The 24,652-nt window shown below is 40.3% G+C and overlaps 2 protein-coding genes across 7 annotated transcripts in view; one reads left to right on the forward strand and one right to left on the reverse strand.

Annotated features, from left to right (window-relative positions):
- LOC140480037 (ferric-chelate reductase 1-like) overlaps positions 1-6,737 on the forward strand; it is a 60,404-nt gene extending 53,667 nt beyond the window's left edge. For all 3 annotated transcript variants that reach the window (XM_072574583.1, XM_072574585.1, XM_072574584.1), the window contains 5 exons: positions 1,554-1,651; positions 2,595-2,653; positions 4,481-4,624; positions 5,857-5,918; positions 6,076-6,737. In XM_072574583.1, the coding sequence (XP_072430684.1) occupies positions 1,554-1,651; positions 2,595-2,653; positions 4,481-4,624; positions 5,857-5,918; positions 6,076-6,168 (456 nt within the window). In that variant the 3' untranslated portion in view covers positions 6,169-6,737. The remainder of the gene's footprint in view (positions 1-1,553; positions 1,652-2,594; positions 2,654-4,480; positions 4,625-5,856; positions 5,919-6,075) is intronic.
- Positions 6,738-12,576: 5,839 nt separating this feature from the next.
- Positions 12,577-24,652, reverse strand: part of LOC140480035 (uncharacterized) — a 53,202-nt gene continuing 41,126 nt past the window's right edge. For all 4 annotated transcript variants that reach the window (XM_072574575.1, XM_072574577.1, XM_072574576.1 and 1 more), the window contains 2 exons: positions 18,692-18,805; positions 12,577-18,609 (listed from right to left, as the gene is read on the reverse strand). In XM_072574575.1, coding sequence (XP_072430676.1) covers positions 18,711-18,805 — 95 coding nt within the window. In that variant the 3' untranslated portion in view covers positions 12,577-18,609; positions 18,692-18,710. The remainder of the gene's footprint in view (positions 18,610-18,691; positions 18,806-24,652) is intronic.

Consider the following 24,652-nt stretch of genomic DNA (forward strand, 5'->3'; position numbering starts at 1 on the left):
CAGTGGCCTCACCAATGTCCTGTATAGCCATAACATGACCTCCTAACTTCTGAACTCAATACTCTGACCAATAAAGGAAAGTATACCAAACACATTCTTCACTATCCATAAATATGACAGGTTCCCCTTGTCCATCCCACCAGCTCAATGAATAATTAATTTATGCCACCTCCAATGGGATGCAATCACAAAGCAGATCTTGCCCTCTTTTCACCTCCATGATAACCTGGTCCCCATTCTTCAATCAACCCCAACATCCCATTCCACTCCCACAGCACTTTCCCTGCAAGCATAGCAGATGTATCTCAGGAAAGATGTCCTGGCCCTGGAACAGGTTCAGAGAAGGTTCACAAGAATGGTCCCAGAAATGAAAAGCTTAACATATGAAGAATGTTTGAGGACTCTGGGTCTATACTCGATAGAGATTAGAAAGCTTGGGGGGTGATCTAATTGAAACTTACAGAATACCTGGACAGAGTGAATGTTGAGAAGATGTTTCCATTGGTAGGAGAGACTAGGACCTGAGGGCACAACCTTAGAGTAAAGAAAAGACGTTTTAGAATTGAGATAAGGAGAAATGTCTTCAGCCAGAGAGTGGTGAATCTTTTGAAGTCACTGCGACAGATGCTGTGGAGGCCAGGTCATTGAGTATATTTAAGTCGGAGGTAGATTTCTTTTTTGTTGAGGGGTTCAAAGGTTATGGGGAGAAAGTGGGACAATGGGGTTAAGAAAATTATCAGCCCTGATTGAATGGTGGAGCACACTCAATGGGCTGAATGGCTTAATTTCTGCTCCAATGCCTTATGGTCTTTTCACTTCCTCTGTTCAACCATGCAAGCACTTCTTCCAGGTGAAGCAGTAATTTGCATGTATTTCTTTCAACTAAGAATATAGTACTTGTTGTTCACAGTGTGGTCTGTAACGGTGGGTTAGGAGACAGGATTTCAGAGCTTTTCTGTTCAGTCCACCAGAATGACCATGAATTTCTTGTGGCCAGTCATTTAATTCTCCACCTTGCACTAATGCTGTCCTTGACCTGCTGCAGTAATCCCATGAAGGTCAATACAAGCTTGAGGAACAGTTCCTAACATTTAAACAGGTATTCTAGGTTCATCATTTCAGACTGTAAACTCTGATTTCATATTTAATTCCTTTGACAGTTTGACTATCTTTAGTTTTGCTTTCAGTCAGCAGCAGACTTCTCAGCACGTCTAGAGTTTCATTGATTTTTAATATTCCATCACCATTCCCTTTGGCGCTGTAAGAGTAAAACTTCTGTTATTTACCCTCTCCTGTTTTCCATAAATCTTCCTTTGTCCCACCCGTTGCTTACTCAAATCCTGTTACATATCTAAGTTTACCCCAGTTCCAATGAAAGGTCATCCCACTCTGAAATTTTAACTCCATTTCTTTCTCTACAACTGTGGTCTGATCTATGGAGTTTTTCCATGACTTTCTGTTTTTTAACTCTAGTTACGTTCAGAAGGAAGTTCTGTAGAAATGAATAATGTTTCTAAGATGCTTTATCAATACATTAATATCTGTGCTCTTAGTGTGCAGGTGCCCATCCATACTTTGGCTGTATGATTCTTATATTGGTAATTCTTCAACTGATTATGGCTTTCTTCAGACCAAATCCACAAGCACCAAGGTAGATCTAACAATATTCATTTTTGATGTAATGTTTTTCTATTACGTTATGTTCGAATATTTGAGAGTTATTGAAGACTTGCATCACAGTATCCTGAACATTATTAATTACTCAATCCTGAGTGTGCAATGAATTACACTAATAGCCAAATTAGGTTTGTAAGTCAGGCTTGCACTATAGCACACTTGGTGTATTGGGAGATAAAATGTATTAGTACATAGGGCCCTGTTCAATACAAATGAAAAGAACATATACATCTCTTTCTTATGCCATAAAATAGGTGATAGCTATTCAATGCTTCATTTCTCAGGGCAAGACCTTCATCAACCAGAGTCAGAGCCTAGTTAAAAATCTAAACAAAACTTGGCAGTTAACTGTCAGTCATCATTAACGGGTGCACTATACAATAACGCCTCTACCAATCAGAGACCACTTTCCATTGGTATTTATTGCAATTTGCAAGACATAAAGCTTTGATAAAATGTATCTTTTTTCAGCAATATACAGGTTCCATATCAGGAAACAACTATATGTTACATATTTGGGCGGCACGGTGGCACAGTGGTTAGCACTGCTGCCTCACAGCGCCGGAGACCCGGGTTCATTTCCCGCCTCAGGCGACGAACTGTGTGGAGTTTGCACGTTCTCCCCGTGTCTGCGTGGGTGTGCTCCGGTTTCCTCCCACAGTCACAAAGATGTGCAGGTCAGGTGAATTGGCCATGCTAAATTGCCCGTAGTGTTAGGTAAGGGGTAGATGTAGATGTAGGGGTATGGGTGGGTTACGCTTCGGCGGGGCGGTGTGGACTTGTTGGGCCGAAGGGCCTGTTTCCACACTGTAAGTAATCTAATCTAAAAAGTAATCTAATCTAATTTGATGATTAGAAAGAAATATTTGGTGTGAACCACAACCAAAATTTCTCACTTTTTTTTAAACCATTTGCAGACGGTATATTTTCAATTGGGTACATTGGGCAACAGGCACCTTTGCCAGAACAATAGCAGGTAAGTTTATACATTTACTATAAGCAAGTGTATGTTGAGTAGAATTTAACACAGCATTGTTTTTTTACCTAATTATGTAAAGAAAATATATTTGTAAAATGGAATATTATATTTTAGAGGAATTTACTTTATGTAAGTAGATAAAAGTGCACACTAAGTACAAAAGTTGAATATGTATTTCAACGAGTATTTGTAAAACCATCATCTCAACTTGGTTTACAGAAGATGCATGGAATAGATATTGCATTTTTCTATCAAAGAATGACAGAACCTGGTGGTTAGTAGTTGGTAAATTTCCTTCTGCATTCTTCCATCAGGGAATATTCAAAGGAGGTGCAAAATTTTATGAAAATTCTATTTCATTCTATGAAAATAGCAGTAATTTTCATTAGTGTCTCTTTCAACCAGATTTGAGGGGTCTTGTCAAGAACAAATTTCCCACCCAATATCTTGATTGTCAGGCCATGCAAGTGTGATTAGGTGAATTATAGAATAGTGCAGGACAGGAGGCTGCCATTTGGCTCTCTACATTTGCACAGAGCAGCAAATTAATTTGTCTCACTCTTCTGCTCATTTCTCCTTTATGTTTTTCTCCTTCAAGACTTTACAAAGGCTACTGTTGCCACATCAAATTCCACATTCCAAATCTGGCTACTTATTGCATATAGAAAGGAAGGTTTTGTTATGTCACTTAGAGTCATAACAGTCATACAGTAAGGAAACAGATCCTTTGGTCCAACTCATCTAAGCTATCCTAAACTAAACCAATCATGTTTACATGCATTTGGACCATATCCTTCTAAACCTTTCCTATTTATGAAGAAGGGCTTATGCCCGAAACGTCGATTCTCCTGCTCCTCGGATGCTGCTTGGCCTGCTGTGTTTTTCCAGCACTACATTTTTCAACTCTGGTACCCCAGCATCTGCAGTCTTCACTTTCTCCTATTTATGTACCTGTCCAATAGTATTTTAAATGTTATAATTCTACCTGTCTCTATCAATTCCTCTTGCAACACATTCCATACACGCACCATCCTCTTTGTGAAAAAATGTAAATCATTGTTTATCAATCAGATTATATTGCATCCTTTTATTCGAAATATTGCAAAAGGTTTATCTTTATCTAAACTCTTCAAGAATGAATGATAATGATAAAGAAAGAAACATTGTGAGGTACTCAGGCATGGTTTTAAGAAAGCAAATGTTCAAGAACAAGCATTTTGAGTTTCTTTGGCAAAAATATAGCTTAATCTTAAAGGGCATGGTGTAGCAAAGCACTATTCTGTCAATTATGGATCAAATAATTACAGCAATCATGATGCATAAACGTTATTTCTTTGGTGATAACCATTTTTTCTTGAACATCAGATACGTTTTACCGATGTATCAATATGGTGGCTGAGTTATACCAAATTCGACCAAATTAGATTACCTCATATTTTGTGACTTATGGAATTATAGAAAGGTTACAGAGTGAGAAAGAGAAAGAGAGATATCATTAGATTCATTAAGTCTGTGCTAAGTCAGTGGAAGAATAACTTTTATACAAATACTTTTCTCAGGTTTATTTTGATGCTTTGACAACTATTTTAAACCTGTGTCCTATAGTTCTTGAGGTTATTTCCAAAAAGGGAGTACTTCTATCCTGTGTAGATTCTTCATTATTTTGTCCAGTTTTCTCTCTCAAACATCTGTGATTTTGTTTGTAGAATATGATTCAAGTTGTGAGAAGTACTCTTTTTCAATCCCTTGTATTCGTAAAAGGTCTGTCTGTTTGAATTGCTGATTAGAAATACTAAATCAGTTCATTATTTCAACTTTGCACAGTTGCATCAATCTTTCTTGGAATGGATCTGCCAGCCTTGGACCTCTATAACCCCTGGGATACATTAGTCATGGTTGGATTCATAGTTTGGCACGTTGTAACTGAACTGATTTTAGAGGCACATAATTACATAATTGCTTGTAAAGGTCAGTAATTCTTTCTATTTGTTACAACTCCTTTCTATAGTTCCTTAATTTCCTATGAAGAAGAGGGAGATAGCTGTGATTGAAAATGATTAAATTTTTAAAGCAATGTTGAAGAATATTGACAACCATTGAATAATTGGAAAAATTTGGAATCTTGTCAAATGGCCAATACTAAAGGCTCATCACAAATGGATAAAACTAAAGATGCGTTGATCACTACTGCATGAAGTAATTCCTGGCATCTATCCTTAAGATACACTTCATTGTTTTGAACAGTAACCATTACTCTACTGTAACTATTGCTCTTCGGATGCTGCCAGACCTGCAGTGTTTTCCAACATTACACTCTCAACTCTGAGCTCCAGCATCTGCAGTTCTCACTTTCTCCTGTCACTAATTTATCACTTGTTTTCCCATAAATTGTAAGGGTTATGGAAAGACCAGTATTTGTTGACCATCTCTGATTATCTTGAGAAGGTGGTGATGTACAGTTTAATAGTCAACACCATTCATGACTGGATATAGCAGAGTCTTGTTCTGATGGGTTGATTGTGGGATCACTATACTTTGTTTAAAGCAGGCTGCTTTCTCTCTTTATCATACATTTGGTCCCACATTGTAGCTTCACCATTTACTGTCTTATATACCAAATAAAGTTGCTTCTGAAATGTTTCACTCCAAGCTGAACAAAAATTTATCCTTCCAAATTTTCCAGGTGGGACATACCTATCTGAAAACATTGTTTAGTGGTGATATTTTATGTTAATGGAAGGTTTTCAGCTTGCTTAGATCAAACCTGAACAATAAATAGATCACTTACCGCAAACTTATTGTAACTTCCCTGCAATGCTTGGTTTCATCCCCACCCCAAAGCAAATTTGATTTTCAGTGCTCCTTTTTAAAGCTTCACAGAGGGCTTCATGTATCAGATGTACATAATGAGAATTTGGACAAAGAATATAATGAAGTGTTAATTCTCATAACCCATTTGCAGCAGAATAAACATTGTACTGAGGAAAGCTCAAGAGGAACATTTTCTTATCATGTTATCATTTACCAGCAACAGTTCATTACTGTGGTAACTGTGGTTTAATTGTGTTATCTCACTTTGAGTAAGGGCATGAAATCTTTTGTGCCACATGACTGAATGTTTAGTATATCCATTCATAATTTTAATTAAAAAATATTTCTCAATTGCACCAAATAACAATTTTGATTCCAACTTTTTATAGCGCAGAAAAGGAAAGAGGATAAAATGCAAATTATGGATTCAAGTGAATTGATTGACCCACAGGTATACAATTTTACTCATTTTTTAAAAAGGGTTTTATTTTACTGACAACATCAGAAGTAAATAAAGATGTTAATTATTTTCATGTAAATTGTAAATACAGAAATACAGAATAAATATAAACTCAACTTACATTCACTTTTCAATTCTACAATTCCAGGGTCACAGATTTAAAATTATGGTATTAACACTCTACATCTGTGGAAACCTGACCTTTCTGATAATATTGCTGGTTGCAATTAGTCTCGTCTGATAGTGACATTGATCCTGTCCCTATCAATCATGACTTTGAAGCTATGTATATCTGCTCTTGACTGAACATCTTGTTGTGCATTGAATTAAAGATTCCTCAGAAAATTCAAATGCTTCATAATCCGCAACAGAATGCAAAATTCTTATTGTTCTCATTTACTGTCACTCTACAATAGCACAAAAGTAAATTGCATTGAGACTAACAGTGCAACAAGTCAATGGACCAGAAAAGCAATCATCTTGCGAAAATAGCAGACAGCACTCATCTGCTTTTAAGTAGCAGTTTTAGTGTTTTAAAAGATGGATTACCTTTGTGGTTAGATTATTTTATCTACTTTTAATAAAACAGATTTTGTTATAATGTAGTCTATAAACATATTTCTGAGTGAATGTATAAATGGAAAGTGGTGTTAATAAAATGAAAACTATTAAATTACCTCAATAAACTATGTTCTTAAATTAACAAATGTCCCATTTTCATGCATTTTCATTAAATGTGTCAGCACAGGCTTGGTGGGCTAAAGGGCCTGTTCCTATGTTATATTTTTTTGTGAACCTTTCTCCATTAAATTGCAGATTTAATACTCTAATTGAGTTATCTTATTATTTGAACAGATAAATTAATGGCGAGCTTCAGTGAATATTAATGTGTAAATAATAATTAATTACATTCATACTGTGATAAATTTCTAAACAAAGTGGTTTACTGCTATCTGCTCATGAATTATAGCAATTCTGTTGTGCGTTTTATTTTGATTCAAAAATATTGCATTTCAAGGAAATGCTATTGGTTGGAACTGCAAATAATTTCAGAAGTAAAAGCTAATTAAAGCTGAAATTTGAGTGCTTTAAATCAAATTCTGAGAGTACTGACTCTCTCAAGAAAGAGAGTTCATATTTCTGGTTGAGGCGACTTGATTCCACTGGTGCTGACTCACATTGAGTATTTACTGGTTGTTTTGTTTTTATTTCAGCTTTTTAGCAATATTTTGCTTTAGTTCAAGAGTAATATTTTGCTGTGTAAGTTCATAAAGTATAATGGCCAGTGGGTCCAATATGGCAATCGTGCAATGCTTGATCTAATCATTGCCCTTATTAGTTGTTTTCAGTGGAAATAATTTTTAGTATTTGTTCAGTTGTTTCTTACTCATATTGCTATTTCATTGTGTTGCCGAAAATCATTCATTAATTCTTATGGGAAATAAATTCCTATTTGTTGTTCTTCCACCATCCATTGGATTTTCATGAAACATTTTGCCTGCAAATGGTAAGGACTTTCTGTACCATCTTGATCCACTGCTATCATGGACACTGGGAGCTTGTGCTAGAGGCAGTAGCCAGTAGTGCAGACGTCCAATCTCAGCATTCCAACTAACACCATCTCCTCATCTCACCCAGTTGAACATGGGTCAACAGATGATAGAATCCCTCACCAGTACTATATATCGGGGTAAAAGCTACCAATAGTTTTCTGGTAGTTTATACTGTTAATTACAAATTGGGGAGTGATGTGTCACATATTCTCATTTCAAGAGTTTGACTCAGATTGATTTGACTCGTTTGCTCCCAGCTACAGTGTCTGTAGTTTGTAACACCTTGGCCTATCAGGGTGAAAGAACAGACGATACGAAGATTGGTGGAGTTGTGGATAGTGAGGAGGGCTGTTGTCAGCTGCAAAGGGACTTAGATATGAGGCAGAGCTGGGCTGAGGAGTGGCAGATAGAGTTCAACCCTGTCAAGTGTGAGGTTGTCCATTTTGGAAGGACAAATAAGAATGCGGAATACAGAGTTAACGGTAGGGTTCTTAGTAAGGTGGAGGAGCAGAGGGATCTTGGGGTCTATGTTCATAGCTGTATGTTCATAGCTCTTTGAAAGTTGCCACTCAGGTGAATAGAGCTTGTAAGAAGGCCTATGGTGTATTAGCGTTCATTAGCAGAGGGGTTGAATTCAAGAGGCGTGAGGTGATGTTGCAGCTGTACAGGACCTTGGTAAGGCCACATTTGGAGTACTGTGTGCAGTCTGGTCACCTCACTTTAGGAAAGATGTGGAAGCTTTGGAGACGGTGCAGAGGAGATTTACCAGGATGTTGCCTGGAATGGAGAATAGGTCATACGAGGATAGGCTGAGAGTGCTAGGCTTTTTCTCATTGGAACAGCGAAGGATGAGGGGTGACTTGATAGAGGTTTATAAGATGATCAGGGGAATAGATAGACAGTCAGAAACTTTTTCCCCGGGTACAACAGAGTGTTACAAGGGGACATAAATTTAAGGTGAAGGGTGGAAGGTATAGGGGGGATGTCAGGGGTAGGTTCTTTACCCAGAGAGTGGTGGGGGCATGGAATGCGCTGCCTGTGGGAGTGGCAGAGTCAGAATCATTGGTGACCTTTAAGCGGCAATTGGATAGGTACATGGATAGGTGCTTAAGCTAGGACAAATGTTCGGCCCAACATCGTGGGCCAAAGGGTCTGTTCTGTGCTGTATTGTTCTAAGTTCTATGTTCTAACAGAGACTGGTCAAGGGGGGAAGAGGGGCTCCCTGCAGGTCATATTACCCCAAGATGTTCAATCTGTGCCAAGTAGGGTGCGAGCAATGTCTTCACTTCAAAACTGCTCACTGAACTCTGCCAAGCCTTATAAGGACTGCAAACCCAAAACAGAGCGAGGCCAACGTTGCCAGTGGCTATGAGAGTGACAGTGGTCTTTGCACTGGTCTCCCAAACTAGAGCAGGGAACATTTTCAGTAACTTACAGTTTGTCATCTACTATTGCATACCAGGGGTGACTTTCACAGTAGATGTGAAGAGACCTAAGCAGGCAGAGCATGCCTGTGGTTTTACCAAGATGCTAGCATCGCCTGTGGCACTCTTGACTTCGCACTTGCTGACTTGCATGCAGTATTGCACACAGTGGCTACAGTATATTTAAAAGGTTGCTGACATTTAGTGAAGAGGCTGCAAATGGTCTTGCAGGACATCCTCATACCGCCTCTGATCATTGAAGGGCTACTTTGTCAATGTATGATCTTTACAGGAGCATACTATGCTGATTGAAAGGGCAACAGCAAAGGCCCTGGAGAAGTGACTGTAAGGGGAGCAGAAACACAGTCTACCTGAGAAAGAGCAGGGCAGGTTGATGGCCGACAATACCACTGCCACTCCTTCAGAGTGGGGTCTCCAATATGCCTTTGATCTGCTGGGGCACAGATTCCTGGATCGTGGAGAGATTCTGCAAACCCCTTTTAAGTGTTAGTATCTTCAGCCACGATAGCAGCATTCAGCTATTCATTGCTCATGCTTAGTGACTACCCAAGTGTAAATTTCCTACATACACCACTCTCTCAAGCACAGATAGAGTTTTACAGATTCCCGACATAGGATTTTCAGGTGGGGGCTGCAGAGAAGCCTGTTTGCCTCGTCTCAATTCTGGCAATTTGTTCGCTACTTGATGGTAATTTACCACCTACCCTCAGTTTTGAAGATAGCAGGAGTTCAGGGCCAGGGCAGGGAGATGCCTGGCTGGACAGCCTGCTCGGACCTCTGGAGGGAAGGAGAGTGAATGATTCTTACAAGGTACTAGCCACTAGTACCTTGTAACTGGACATAAGGGATGACACAGGTGCCCCCATCCCCATCATCCGATGGGCAGGGTAGAGTGTCTTTGTGTTTTCTGTAACTTTGTAACAATGCCTCCAGTTCCTTCTTCCCAGATTGTTAATGTATAACGAGAATAGTTATGGTCCTAATACTGACCCCTGCGGAATACCACCAGTTAGTAGCTCCACAATCACATCTTTAATCATGGACTCTAAAGTCTTACCAATGACTGAGGTCAGCATAACTGGCCTATAGTTTCCAGTCTTTTGCCTTTCCCCACCCTGCTCTTGGCCATTTGCCAGTCCTCTGGGACCTTTCCTGACTTCAGTGATGCCTGAAAGATCACCACCAATGCCTCCACAATCTCCCCAGCTATGTCCTTCAGAACTCTGGCATGTAGTCCATCTGGTTTGGGTAATTTGTTCACCTCAGACCTTCCAGCTTAACCAGCACCTTCTCCACTGTACTCCCCTCTGCCCTCTGACTCTCTTGAAGTTCTGATATGCTGCCGGTGTCTTTCACCATTGAGGCTGGTGTGAAGTACCAAAAGAACCAAAAGATTACCTCTAAAACTCTGCAGTCCATTTGTAAATGGTGATGGACAATTAGACAACTCACTGGAGGAGGAAGCTCCACAAACATTTCCTTCCTCAAAAATGGGGAAGAACAGCACATCTGTACAAATAATAAGGCTGAAGTATTCAAAATACATTTCAGCCAGAAGTGCTGAATATATGATATATCTCAGACAACTCTAGCGGTCCCCAGCATCATAGATGGCAGACTTCACTCAATTAGATTCACTTTATATGATATTAAGAAATAGTTCAAAGCACTGGATATTGCTAAGGCGATGGGCCATGACAACATATCAACAATAGTACTGAAGACTTGTGCTCTTGAAACTGCTATGCTTCTAGTCAAGCTCTTCCAGTACATCTATAATATTGGCTATAACCTGACTGTACAGAAAATTATGTACTGTGCACAAAAAGCAGGATAAATCCAACCCAGGCATTTCCTGTTTCTTGAGCCTACTTTTGATCATCAGTAAAGTGATGGAAGGTGTTAACAAGTGCCTTCAAGGTGTAAAAAGTACTATCAAGCAACCTTCAAGGAGTAATAACCTGCTCAGTGACACTCAGTTTGCGTTCTGTCAGGGCCACTCAGCTCCCGACCTTACTCAATCCTTGGAACAAACAGATAAAAGAGCTGAATTCCAGAGGAGAGCGGAGAGTCACTGCCCTTAACATCACAGGTGTATTTGACTGAGTGTGGCATCAAGAAGCTAAAACTGGAGTCAATGGGAATCAGATGTAAAACTCTCTGTTGGTTGGAGTCATACCTAGCACAAAAGAATATGGGGTTGTGGTGGTTGGAGGTCAGGCATCTCAGCTCCAGGATTTCTCTGCACAAGTCCCTCAGGGTAGTGTCCTAGGCTGAACTAACTTCAGTTGCTTCATAATAAACTTCCCACCATCATGAGAATCATGATGTTCAATGTTCGCAATCATTCATGGCTCCTCAGGTACTGAAGCGGTCCATACCCAAATGCAACATGACCTGGACAATATCCAGGCATGGACTGCCCTATGGAAGTAACATTCACACTGAACAAATGCAACACAATGACCTCCAACAAGAGAGAATCTAACCATCAACCCTTGATATTCAATGGCCTCAATATCACTAATTGCCCACTATCAACATTCTGGGGTTACCATTGACCAGAAACTGAACTGGATTGTGGCTACAAGAACAGGTCAGAAGCTAGGAATCTTGCAGCAAGTAATTCACCTCCTGACTCCCCAAACACTGTCCACCATCTACAAGGCATAGGCCAGGAGTGTAGTGGATTACTCCCCACTTATGTGGATGAGGGGCAGCATGGTGGCTCAGTTGTTAGCATTGCTGCCTCACAGCGCCAGGGACCCAAGTTCGATTACAACCTTGAATGACTCTCTGTGTAGAGTTTGCACATTCTTCCCCCGTTCTATGTGTATTTCCTCTGGTTTTGACCCACAGTCCAAAGATGTGAGGGTTAAATGGTTTGGCCATGCTAAATTGCCCATATTGTCCAGGGATGAGCAGGCTAGGTGAATCAACCATGGGAAATACAGGGTTACAAGGATGGGGAATGGGGGTGAGATGCTGTTTGGAGAGTCAGTGTTGATTCGAAGTGGTTGAATGGCCTGCTTCCACAGTGTAGGGATTCTCTAAGTGTAAGTCCAAAAACACTCAGGAAATGTGACATTATCCAGGACAAAGCAGCCTGCTTGATTGGCACCATATCCACAGTATTGATTCCCTCTATCACTGATGCTCTGTTGTAATAGTAAATAAGATGTACTGCAGAAATTCACCAAGGCTCCTTCGACAGCACATGCAAACCAGGAGCATTAGCATCAAGAAGGAAAAGGACAGCAGATAAATGGGAACACTACTGCTTCCATATTACCATCCAAGTATATGGAATTCCTTCGGTGTTGCTGGGTCAAAATCTTGGATCTCCCTCCCAAAGGGCGTACAGTCCTTTGGGTGTACAGTCTACAGCTGTTCAAGAAAGTAGCTCAGTACTTCCTTCTCAAAGTCAACTAGAGATCGGCAATAAATGCTAACCCAGCCAGCAATACCCATATCCCGGAAGAGAATTAATATAAAAAGGTCTGTGTTAGCCAACCAAGATATGAGAGACCTTATACAGGAGTTTTGCATTATTTTGATGAAGGGCTGTTTCATTCTTTGCTACTTATGTGCTTAATTTGAGAAATTGTTTCTTGGCATGTAGAATAATTGAAGAAAACAATTGGTAAGATGTGTCTTCAACTTAGGTTCTTCTTTATTAGCATTAACAATTACACATGTTCAAATCAGAACTCCTTTCTCTTTATCAGCACTCACTTTATTAGCCTAACGACATTTCTTCTTATCAAATAAGAACTCTTCATCTCCCCACCAGCACGAGCAGTAATACTAATGTCAAATGTTGGATTTGAAGAACAGAAACTTGCTTTTGAACCAGAATGCATTAATTTATCTTTTCTCGATATTTTGACAAAAGCGATACTGTGCAAAGTTACTTCTGTTAAAGCACTCTTGCGCTCTTGAGTGCTGGCATACAGAAGAGTTAAACATGTTGTTTTGGTGCTTTTTCATACAAATTCTGTTTTTGCAAAGGACAAAGATATGGGCTATAAGAATTGCCTTTTGAATTACAATACTTTCAAGATTCACGCAGAGGAAAAGGAACTCTCATTATGTTAGAATGGTTCCCATGCATTTCGTTAGACTATACTCTCAGGCGATACTATATAAATTATATTGGGAAAAGGGATGGGTGCAGTGGTTTTGTCACTTGGTGACTAGAGATGCAGCTAATGTTCTGGGGAGCTAGCTTTGAATCTCACCATGGCAGATTATGGGATTTGAAATCAATGAAAAATCGGGAATTTAAAGATGACCTTGAAAACACGATCTTAAAAACACATCAGGTTCACTAATGCTCTTTATTGAAGGCAAACTTCCTAACTTGGTTCGACCTACATATGACTAGATATACAGCAATGTCGTTGACTCTTAACTGCCTTCTGAAATAGCCTAGAATGCCATTCAAACCACCAAAACGTCTCAAGAAATACAAAAAAAAACTGGACAGATGACTTGGCGTCGACGAGGCATCAGAAGCTACAATGGCAAAAATCTGTCCTTTCAACACCAGAGTCTTTATTACCAAACTCTGCAGCTAGTATCAAAATTGCAAGAGCTGTTTCACCGTCTAGTCTCGGAATAACCTGACATAATCATACTCTCAGAATCTACCATACACACTGTCTGAGACAACACCAGCCCAAACCCTAATCTTGTCCCACTGGCATCTAGCAGAGGTGGCAGCATGGTGGTATATAGTCAGCAGGGAATTGTCTTGGGGATCATCAAAATTGATTCCAGACCCCATGAAGTTTCATGGCACCAGATCCATTATGGGCAAGGAAAGCTCCTGCCCCTTCTCCATGTTGAATACATTTGGAGGATGGAGTAAGGATGCAGATTGTATTCTGTGTATTCAATGTCCATCACCAATAGACGCCAGCAGCACCACTACTGACCAGCTCGTTGAGTACTGAAGGATACTGCTGCTATAGGGAGGGCCTCAACCAGGACCTTGGGTTCATGTCATATTACAGGTGATCACCATTGCACTACACACACACACACACACACAGATGTTCCTACACGCGTACACACACACACACACTCTCACATACACACGGACACAGGTACACACAGACGCACACACGGACACCCACACACACCCTTATAGACACACACACTCCCCAAACTCACACTTGCATCCCCTCACAGGCTTAAGACACTCTGCATTCACTATACACACACACTTTCTCACACTCACAACCTCCACCCCAGACAGACACACACAGACAGACAAAGACCCACATGCACACATATTTTGTGGGGTGAATTTGTACTTGCAGAGTTACATTGTTCTTTGCTCAAAAACTGCATGAATTTATGTAAAACTCTTATCTCATTTTTTAGATTTGAATCAATCTAAACATCATGGCATAGACAGAGAACACAGGGGGCCAACACCTTCAACATATTGTCTAGCTATCACCATTGTTAACAGCTAACCTGAGAATGCAACTTTAAAAAAAAAGGTTTTGTGATTTACACATGAAAGTAGTGAAACTATCACTGTATTCTAACAGATGAAAGGCTTAACAGACAATCAATTTTTTTCAATGTATAATTTCAGTTACATCACACGGCAAATTTTTGCCATAAATTCTGTGTTACGATCGAGCCCTCCACTATCACCTGATGAAGGAGCGTCACTCCGAAAGCTAGTGTGCTTCCAATTAAACCTGTTGGACTATAACCTGGTGTTGTGTAATTTTTAACTTTGTACACCACAGTCCAACACCGGTGTCTCCAAAGCATGACTCCTTCAGATTGTGTGCCACGATTAATGTGTTAAGTGGTACAGACTTCAAACAGATCTAGCAACTCAAGACTGGTATCCATGATGCACTGTAGACCATCAGCAACAGCAGAAATCTATTCAAACAATATCTGCAATATTATGATTCAGTACATCCCCCATTCCAACATTGTTTAACCAGGATTGATCTCCTGGCTTGAGGTAGAGTGCAGAACAGCATGCCTGCTGCATCAGACTACCTAAAAGTGATTTATCAACCTGGTGAAGCTACAACACAGAACTAATTGCACACCAAACAGCTTTGATTACAAGTGAGAGACAGGGCTAAGCAATTCTATCATCAACAGAGACACTAAATTCCGCTGTCCTGCTGCATCCAGTTGTGAATGGTGGAGGAAAATAATATAAATCATGGAGGGGGGCAGCTACATAAATGTCCCCATCCTCAATGATAGGGGAGCCCATACATTAGGGCAAAATTTAAGTCTGAAGCATTTGCAACAATCTTCCGCCTGAAGCAATGAGACGATGAACCATCACAGCCTCCTTCAGAGATGCCAGTTTTCAGCCAATTCGATTCGTTCCACATGAAATGGCAAAGGCACAGAATAATACAAAGGTCCTGATGACATTCTAGCAACAGTATTGACCAGTTGTGTTCCAAAACTTGCTGTGCCCTTAGTCAAGCTGCCTTATTTTAGCTAAACACTGGCATTTATATGGCAACGTAGAAAATTGTCTAGGTATGATCTATACACCAAACCAGAACAAATAAACTTGGCCATTTACCATCCGATTAGTCTATCCTCAGTCAGTAAAGTTGTGGAAAGGGTTATCAAGCAGCACTTGCTTAGCAAGAATTTGCTCCTTGATATTCAGTTTGGTTTCCACCAGGACCATTCAACCCTTGGCCTCATTACAACCATGGTTTAATCATGAACAAGACAGCTGAATTCCAAAGGTGAGGTAAAATTGATCGACCTTGACATCAAAGCCACATTTGACCAAATGTGACAACAAATACCGTTAGCAGTATGAAAGACAACAAGAATCGGGGGAAAACTCTCTGCTTATTGGATTCATATCTGACACAAAGAAATATGTTTGTAGTTGTTACAGGTGAGTCATCTCAGCTCCAGGACATCTCTGCATTTCTTCATCAGCGTGGTGACTGTCTTCAGCTGCTTTGTTAATAACTTGCACTCCAGTAGGTCAGAAGTGAGGATGTTCACGAATGATTGCATGATGTTCAGCACAATTCACAGTTCTTCAGACATTGAAGTAGCATATGTCCAAAATGCAATGAGGTCTGGACAATATCCACTTGAGCTGACAAGTAGCAAGTAACATTCATGCCATACAAGTGCCAAGCAATGACCATCTCCAACAAGAGAGAATATAATCGTCACTTTTTGACATCTCATGGGATTACCATCACTGAATTCCCCTGCTATTAACATCCTGGGGTTATCATTTTCCAGTCATATAATTACTGTGGCTACAAGAGAACATTAAAGGCTAGGAATCCTGCAAAGTGTAATTCACCTCCCATCTTCCTAAAACCTGTCCACCATCTGCAAGGTACAAGTCAGGAGTGTGACAAAATATTCCCCACTTGTATGGATGAATGCAGCTCCAACAACATTCAAGAGGCTTGACATCATCCGGGACTAAGCAGCCTGCTTGATTGACACCAAATCCACAAACATCCACTACCAACATTCAGTAGAAAAAGTGTGCACCATCTCCAATATATACTGCAGAAATTCACCATGGCTTCTCTGACAGCACCTTCCAGATACACAACAATTTCTATCTAGAAGAACAAGGGCCACAGACATTGGGAACACAATCTGCACTTTCCCATCTAAGCCAGTCACCATTCACATGGGAATATATCATTGTTCCTCTGGTGTTGCTGGGTCAAAATCCTGGAACTCCCTCGCTAATTGCATAATTGAGTGTTCCTACTGTGGTGGTTCAAGAAATTAACTTCTAAATGTAGATCGTAAAATGAAACATTTTTAATGCCAAAAGCATAAGCATGCTCTTGTGGCTACACTTAGGCCATAGTACAAAAGCAAAATACTGTAGATACTAGAAAATTGAAATAAAAAACACAAAGTTCTAGAAATATTTAAGAATCAAGACAATACTTGTGGAGTCAGAATTTGAAAAAGTTACAAACTTAAGTGATGTTTTTAAACAACCACTACCACAGGGAAGAAGCGAAGTTGGTATAGAGCAAGAGTAAATCTTTGGCAAGTTTGACAAATAGGGTGAAGGTCCACAGCAAACAGGAGGTGATAATGAAGCAGGTAGAACAAAGACAGGTCTCCTAAACAGGAATAGTCGATGATCACCAAGAGCTATCTTTTGAAAAAAAGGGTTGCAACACTTACGATTTTGTTTTTGAACTCAACATGTAGTCTGGAAGGTTGTAAAATGATTAACTGAAAGATGAAATTCAATTTTTTAAACTTCATTGAAAGAGTTTAGGAGATAGAGGAGTGGGAGTGGAGCAGAGAATTAAAATCAAAGGGAACCAGCAGGTTAGCATTACATGTGATTTTCATGGGAAATTGCAAAGTTACCATTTGATTGTGCATTTTCTTTCTCTAATGTTGGAGTGCACTGTATAATGAGCAGTGTATCTAGCATACTAAATGGAGGTACAAGTGAAATATATTGCATCTGCTGTGCTTGTGTAGGAAGCTGCTGTGAAAAGGGAATGGAAGAGGACTTTGGATACTGTTGTCAAGATTAGAGTGGTGCTGGAAAAGCACAGGAGGTCAGGCAGCATCCAAGAAACAGGAAAATTGACGTTTCGGGCAAAACCCTTCATCAGGTTGGAGGCTGTTGTACAGCAAATCAGGGTGAAAACAGGGAAGAGGAAATGTGCTGGTTATGTTATCATATTGAATGGGTTATACACTAAACAGGAAATGTTATACCTAAGTACGACTGACTTTTCACTGAACATGTAAAATACTCTTTGTTCCACCTGAACTTGGGTTCCTTCCCTCAGGTTTCTTTCCAGAGCACTGATGATTATATCAATATTGTTTCCTGCTCTTGCTCTGAAGTCAAATATTTCAGAAACTTTGCTTTTAAATTAGAGTACTTGCAGCATTTTTATTTTATTTTTACATTCGGCTCACATGTAGTGAAGAGTTTTACTGCATCTTTTGCAATACTGGGTTGGCAACATGTTCTCTCTGCTTGGTCCCTGCCCTGTTTGGCAGAGATTTGCAAATACTTGGCTTTTGCAGTAATAGGGAAAATGAAACATCTTTTGCAAGGAACTTTTTCTAAAACATAACACATCTTATTCTGAAGTGCATTAGGTACAGTTACAGAAACCAATATCCTTGTATATTTAAATTCCATATTAATGTCTTCTTACAAACACTTTAACAAATAAAAACTTTATAGAACAATTAGTATCAGATGTTTATCCTTTTGTTACGAAGTTTATGAATTGAAACCTTAGACCAGTTACAGGGACAACTCATTTCATTGAAATCACAAGCTTACTTGTGTAAGCTAAATTTTAAACCACTGGAGAAAATAAGAGCAGTATGCAAATAGGGCATGAACAATCGTATAACGTTCATCATTTAAGAGAAGTGAAAGAATATTTTAAATGATTGAAAAAATCTATTAATCAGGTAATAGCTCAAAATATATGGAAGTGCAGAACAGTGACCTTTCGGTCTGAACTTAGTTCAACAAGCTTTAGGGTAGCTTATTTGCTGCAGTATACAATATAATTAATTCTGTTCATCTAGGAGTGCTATTCATGTCTGTAGTTGCTAGCAAATATATGCAGTCTCCCAGCACAGAGTCATGGAAATCCTGTGACATGATTTTCTTGCCTTTATGTCCTGTGGATAAATGACATATTGTTAGCATATCCATGGATGCCCCGTTTTTAACCAATAACAACTAATGCAAGATTCTGCTTGCCTGGTTCTTTGGATTTCAATTAACTCGCTATCTCCATGTGTTTGCCTAGCGGTAGCTCAACTGTAGCAGGAATAGCTTGTGCTGCACTCAATATTGGTGTCCTGTAAAGTAGACCTTAAAATAGAAGAAGAGACAATATGACATTACACAGTGCCAGCATAGGAGATCAAATTTAACTTATCAAAGTAAGAGGGGCGCTTCTCTAAAAGGGCTCCCGTGTAGATATAGCATCCCATTCACATGTCCACAGTCACTTTTTCAATGGCTTACAATTGCCAAAGCTTATTTTAAACTGTCTGTCCAGTTAATATCCAAATCAGGATACCATAATATAGAAGGAACTCTAATTGCTATATTTGGCCAGAACTGACTGAGCAAACTCCATGCACCCTCTGAACAGTTTTATTGGCAAAATAGATGTTGACACCTTGAATACAGCTCCTAGTTCCCCTTTATCAATTTTGCTTTACACATCCTCAAATAACCTGATAAATTTGATGAACATGATTTCCCCTTTTCTCAATATGGGTTAATTATGATTTCCTAAATGTCCTGATACTACATCCTTAATAATGTATTACAGCATTTTCCCAATGACAGATATGAAACTAACTGTCCCATATTTACTCTTTTTCTGTGTCTTCCACATCCCTCCCCATCCTGTGCATTTGTTAAATAGTGATGTGGCATTTGCAGTTTTTAAATCTGCTCGGCCATTTCCAATATCTAAGGAAATTTAGAAGATTCAAACCAATGTATCTGTTATCTCTGTAAACAATTTCTTGGTTCCTGGGTCCAAGGTCTTTCAACCTACTAGATTTCCTTGTATTTTTAATCTCTTGTGACTGTTTAAGTTCTTGCATCCCTTTTCCCTCTTTAATTTCAACTTTCACTGGGATGCATTTCCTTCCACTAGGAGGACAGATACTAGTATTTATTCAAAGTTTCCACCATTTCCTCCTTTCCAATTCACCAATCTTATTCCTCCAAGAGACTAATATTCACTTTAGCTACACATACTTGTAGAATTATACTTTCTTCTCTTTTTTTAAGATCATGTTTGGAAGGGGTTCAATTTTTTTTGCAGTACTCAGGCCTTCCCTCATTGTACACTTTTTCTTTCATTCAATTTATATACCATTTGTGACCTCCCCACTTAGTCAAAGATGGTTTGTTGTTCATAGAGGCTTTCTTTCACAATAGAATATATCTTTTGAGAGTTATGAAATAACTTCTTAATATCTTTCCGTGCATATCTACTGCCTCATCTTTTTAACTTCTGGCCTGGTCTATTTAGCTAACTCTATCTTCATAACAATAAATGTGGCATTTCCAGGTTGGTAAGTTGTAACTGGTAGAATTTCACAGTGATCACAGCGTTATGGCCTCATTTGTATTAAGTGCTTTGATGGATGCACCAATAGTAGGGTAAATAAATTACTCATATTAAAAATAGATGGGAAAGTAGATTAAACGAGTGGGCAAAATATTGGCAGTAGTAGTATGTGAGGAAGTATGAACTTGTCTACTTTGGCAGGAGGAATAAAAGAACAATATATTATTAAATGAAGAGAGACTGCATAACTCTACATTGAGGAATATAGGGTAACCTGGTACAGTTTGTTCTGACATAACATAATAGTTCTGTTCCCATGCGATCCTGTGATATAAGAAAATTGTATAACAGCAGCACCACTTAAACTAATAGGGCCAGAATCGCATTTGGATAATACAGGTAAGGAAAGTTCACGTTCTACAAACAATGGTCTAACTTCTTCAATCGCATAATAGCTAATTTCTGCTGGAGAAACGCACGCTATAGCAGAACTGACTATACTAGAATCACAAAAAGTTAGTGTGCAGGTCTAATCTCTGATTAGGAAGGTAAATGCAAGTTTGGCCTTTATTGCAAATGGGACTCAAATATAAAAGTAAGGAATTATTCCTATATCTGTTTGTATGCTGCATTTCACCACTGTGTACAATTTTGTTCTCCTTAAGAAGGGTTTTAATTTCATTAAAAGCTGTTCAAGGAACATTACGTTGACTGATTCCTACACAAAGAATTTCTCGGATTTAAGGTGTTTAGCAAAAGAACCAGAAGTAATGTGAAAGCCTTTTCTGCGAAACAGTGAATTGAGGTAATGTGCAATGTACTGTCTTAAAGTGATGTGGAGGGAGCTTCAATAATAACTTTCAAAAGAGAAATAGAAAAATAGTTATACAGGAACAACTTATGTGGCTGTGGGGAAATGAGGAGAATGGGGTTAATTGGATGGCTCTAATGAAGAGCTTGTATAATGTACTTAGTGACATCCTTCCGTGTTGTATAATTCTATTCAATGAATATTTCTAAAATGACACTCCCAAATACAATCATGTGTCTTTTCCATACTGATGCTGACAGACCTATTCTGCATTTCACTAATATTTCATTATTAGTATGAAAGGTTTGCGAGCACTACCATGAATGAACTGCAAATTGTGTCTAAAAATGCTACTGCTGAGTTAAACTGATATGGCCAGTCAAAGGTTGCACTGGTTCATTAACTAGAACTTCAGCAAAATCTTTGCAGGTAAGACTTGATTGACTACTTAGTTGTACTTTGGGAGTTATCTGTACTTGCACTGTGGCAAAGTTGTTTCTTCTATTTATTCACTTGTGGGATGTGGGCATCACTGGTCAGCATTTATTACAGAAAATCGTAAAATTCTAAACAGAAATTCTTCCTGCACATTCATTGCAAAATATTACATCCTATTGTAACATATTTGTTCATTTATGAGAATTTCTACTTCTTGCACTTGCTATAATGTTACTATAAAAAAAAAGTACAAGCAAACTTGGCTATTGTCCTTAGAATGAAGCTCTTTACTACATACTTAGAAATATGACCAATTCCCCTATTGCAAAACAAGTACAAAAGTTACATCTTCACTTCTGAATGCAACTTACTTTGCCTATAACAATATCATGCTATTATGTTTCTGGCTGAGAGAATCTGCCTTTCAATTTTTTGGAAGTCCAATGAGCATTTTGGAAATATTTTATATTTCTAATAGTTCAAACTTGATCAAAGTTATTTATGGGCACAACTTTCAAAGACATGGTTTGATAGGAGACAATCTGCAGCAAATGATCTTTGTTACTGAATCTTTGTAGGAACCATGAGGGTCAACTGCAGACAGTTTAAAGACTTGACTTCTCAACTGGCAACAATGGAACTGCAGGCAGACAGAGAAAAATAATGTATGTGGCCTTCCTGAGCTGTATTACAACAAGTAAAATACACTGTCCTTATCCAGTCTCAAGATAATGAGGATTTTCCTTCCCAGCAACATTTGGCTAAAAACCACACCCTAACCAGGCTCAGCATTAATACAAGGGCAAGCTTGTAATTGCAGGGTGTATTAGGACCCAAACATTCTTGCTCTCCTGCTAACATTTCTGCCCTGGGCCTCTTGCAATCTTCTAATGAAGCACAATAAGCTCAATGAACAATCCCTCACCTTCCATTTAGGCATGTTATAACCACAAGATCTCAGTAATGAACTGAATAACTGATTACATGATGTCTGTTCCTTGTTTTTCCTAAAAAGTCCTAAGCCACTCCCCTCACCCCCATGAACCCCCCCCCCCATCGCCTTGTCTGGATTTTGTCTTGTTTACTTTGATTTTGTCAGAAGTCACACACAGTCAGGATATCTCCCACCCACAGCTTCCAACCTCATAGAACCGGGCAGTGCAGGGTTCCCGGACTATCTCCTTCCCAAGATCCACAAGCCTGACCACCCTGGCCGACCCATTGTCTCAGCATGCTCCTGCCCCACTAAATTCATCTCTACCTACCTTGTCACTGTCCTATCCCCCCTAGTCCAGGAACTCCCCACATACGTTCGAGACACCACCCACGCCCTCCACCTCCTCCAAGACTTCCGTTTCCCCGGCCCCCAATGCCTCATCTTCACCACGGATATCCAATCCCTCTACACCTCCATCCGCCATGACCAGGGCCTCCAAGCCCTCAGTTTTTTCCTCTCCAGATGTCCCCAACAGTACCCTCCCACCGACACACTCATTCGTTTGGTCGAACTGGTCCTCACCCTTAACAATTTCTCCTTTGAATCCTCCCACTTCCTCCAGACCAAAGGGGTAGCCATGGGCACACGTATGGGCCCCAGCTATGCCTGTCTCCTTGTTGGCTACGTAGAACAGTCGATCTTCCGTAATTACACCGGCACCACTCCCCACCTCTTCCTTCGCTACATTGATGACTGCCTTGGCGCCACCTCGTGCTCCCGTGAGGAGGTTGAGCAATTCATCAACTTCACCAACACATTCCACCCTGAACTTAAATTTACCTGGACCATCTCCGACACCTCCCTCCCCTTCCTGGACCTCTCCATCTCCATTAATGATGACTGACTTGACACTGACATTTTTTACAAACCCACCAACTCCCACAGCTATCTGGATTACACCTCTTCCCACCCTACCTCTTGCAAAAATGTCATCCCGTATTCCCAAATCCTCCGCCTCCGCCATATCTGCTCCCAGGTGGACAGTTCCACCACAGAATACACCAGATGGCCTCCTTCTTTAGAGATCGCAATTTCCCTTCCCACGTGGTTAAAGATGCCCTCCAACGCATCTCGTCCACATCCCGCACCTCCGCCCTCAGACCCCACCCCTCCAACCGTAACAAGGACAGAATGCCCCTGGTGCTCACCTTCCACCCTACCAACCTTTGCATAAACCAAATCATCCACCGACATTTCCGCCACCTCCAAACGGACCCCACCACCAGGGATATATTTCCCTCCCCACCCCTTTCCGCCTTCCGCAAAGACCGTTCCCTCCGTGGACTACCTGGTCAGGTCCACACCCCCTACAACTCACCCTCCCATCCTGGCAACTTCCCCTGCCACCACAGGAACTGTAAAACCTGCGCCCACACCTCCTCCCTCACCTCTATCCAAGGCCCTAAAGGAGCCTTCCACATCCATCAAAGTTTTACTTGCACATCACTAATATCATTTATTGTATCCATTGCTCCCGATGCAGTCTCCACTACATTGGGGAGACTGGGTGCCTCCCAGCAGAGCGCTTTAGGGAACATCTCCGGGACACCCACACCAATAAACCACACCGCCCCGTAACCCACCATTTCAACTCCCCGTCCCACTCTGCCGAGGACATGGAGGTCCTGGGCCTCCTTCACCGCTGCTCCCTCACCACCAGACGCCTGGAGGAAGAACGCCTTATCTTCCGCCTCGGAACACTTCAACCCCAGGGCATCAATGTGGACTTCAACTGTTTCCTCATTTCCCCTTCCCCCACCTCACCCTAGTTCCAAACTTCCAGCTCAGCACTGTCCCCATGACTTGTCCGGACTTGTCCTACCTTCCTATCTCCTTTTCCACCTATCCACTCCACCCTCTCCTCCCTGACCTATCACCTTCATCCCCTCCCCCACTCACTTATTGTACTCTATGCTACTCTCTCCCCACCCCACCCTCCTCCAGCTTATCTCTCCATGCTTCAGGCTCACTGCCTTTAATCCTGATGAAGGGCTTTTGACTGAAACGTCGATTTCACTGCTCTTTGGATGCTGCCTGAACTGCGGTACTCTTCCAGCACCACTAATCCAGAAGTCACACGATACCAGGTTATAGTCCAATAGATTTACTTGAAATCACAAACTTTTGGAGTGCTTCCCCTTCATCAGATGAAGTGCACCTGGTGTTGTGTGACCTCTGACTTTGCCCACCCCAGTCCAACACTGGTACCTCTATGTTTTGCTTTGATTTCAATAGACAGGACCCATTCTCTCTCTTTCACACCTTAATTTACACGCTCTTTTCTCTTTCACCACTACTAACAACTTTTCTGTCTTTTTCACCAGATCTGTACACCATTCATTCCATTCACCTCTCCTCGATCTCTGTCAAATGATTATA

Source organism: Chiloscyllium punctatum, chromosome 7 (assembly GCF_047496795.1).
Source record: "Chiloscyllium punctatum isolate Juve2018m chromosome 7, sChiPun1.3, whole genome shotgun sequence".
NCBI classification, from domain to species: domain Eukaryota; kingdom Metazoa; phylum Chordata; class Chondrichthyes; order Orectolobiformes; family Hemiscylliidae; genus Chiloscyllium; species Chiloscyllium punctatum.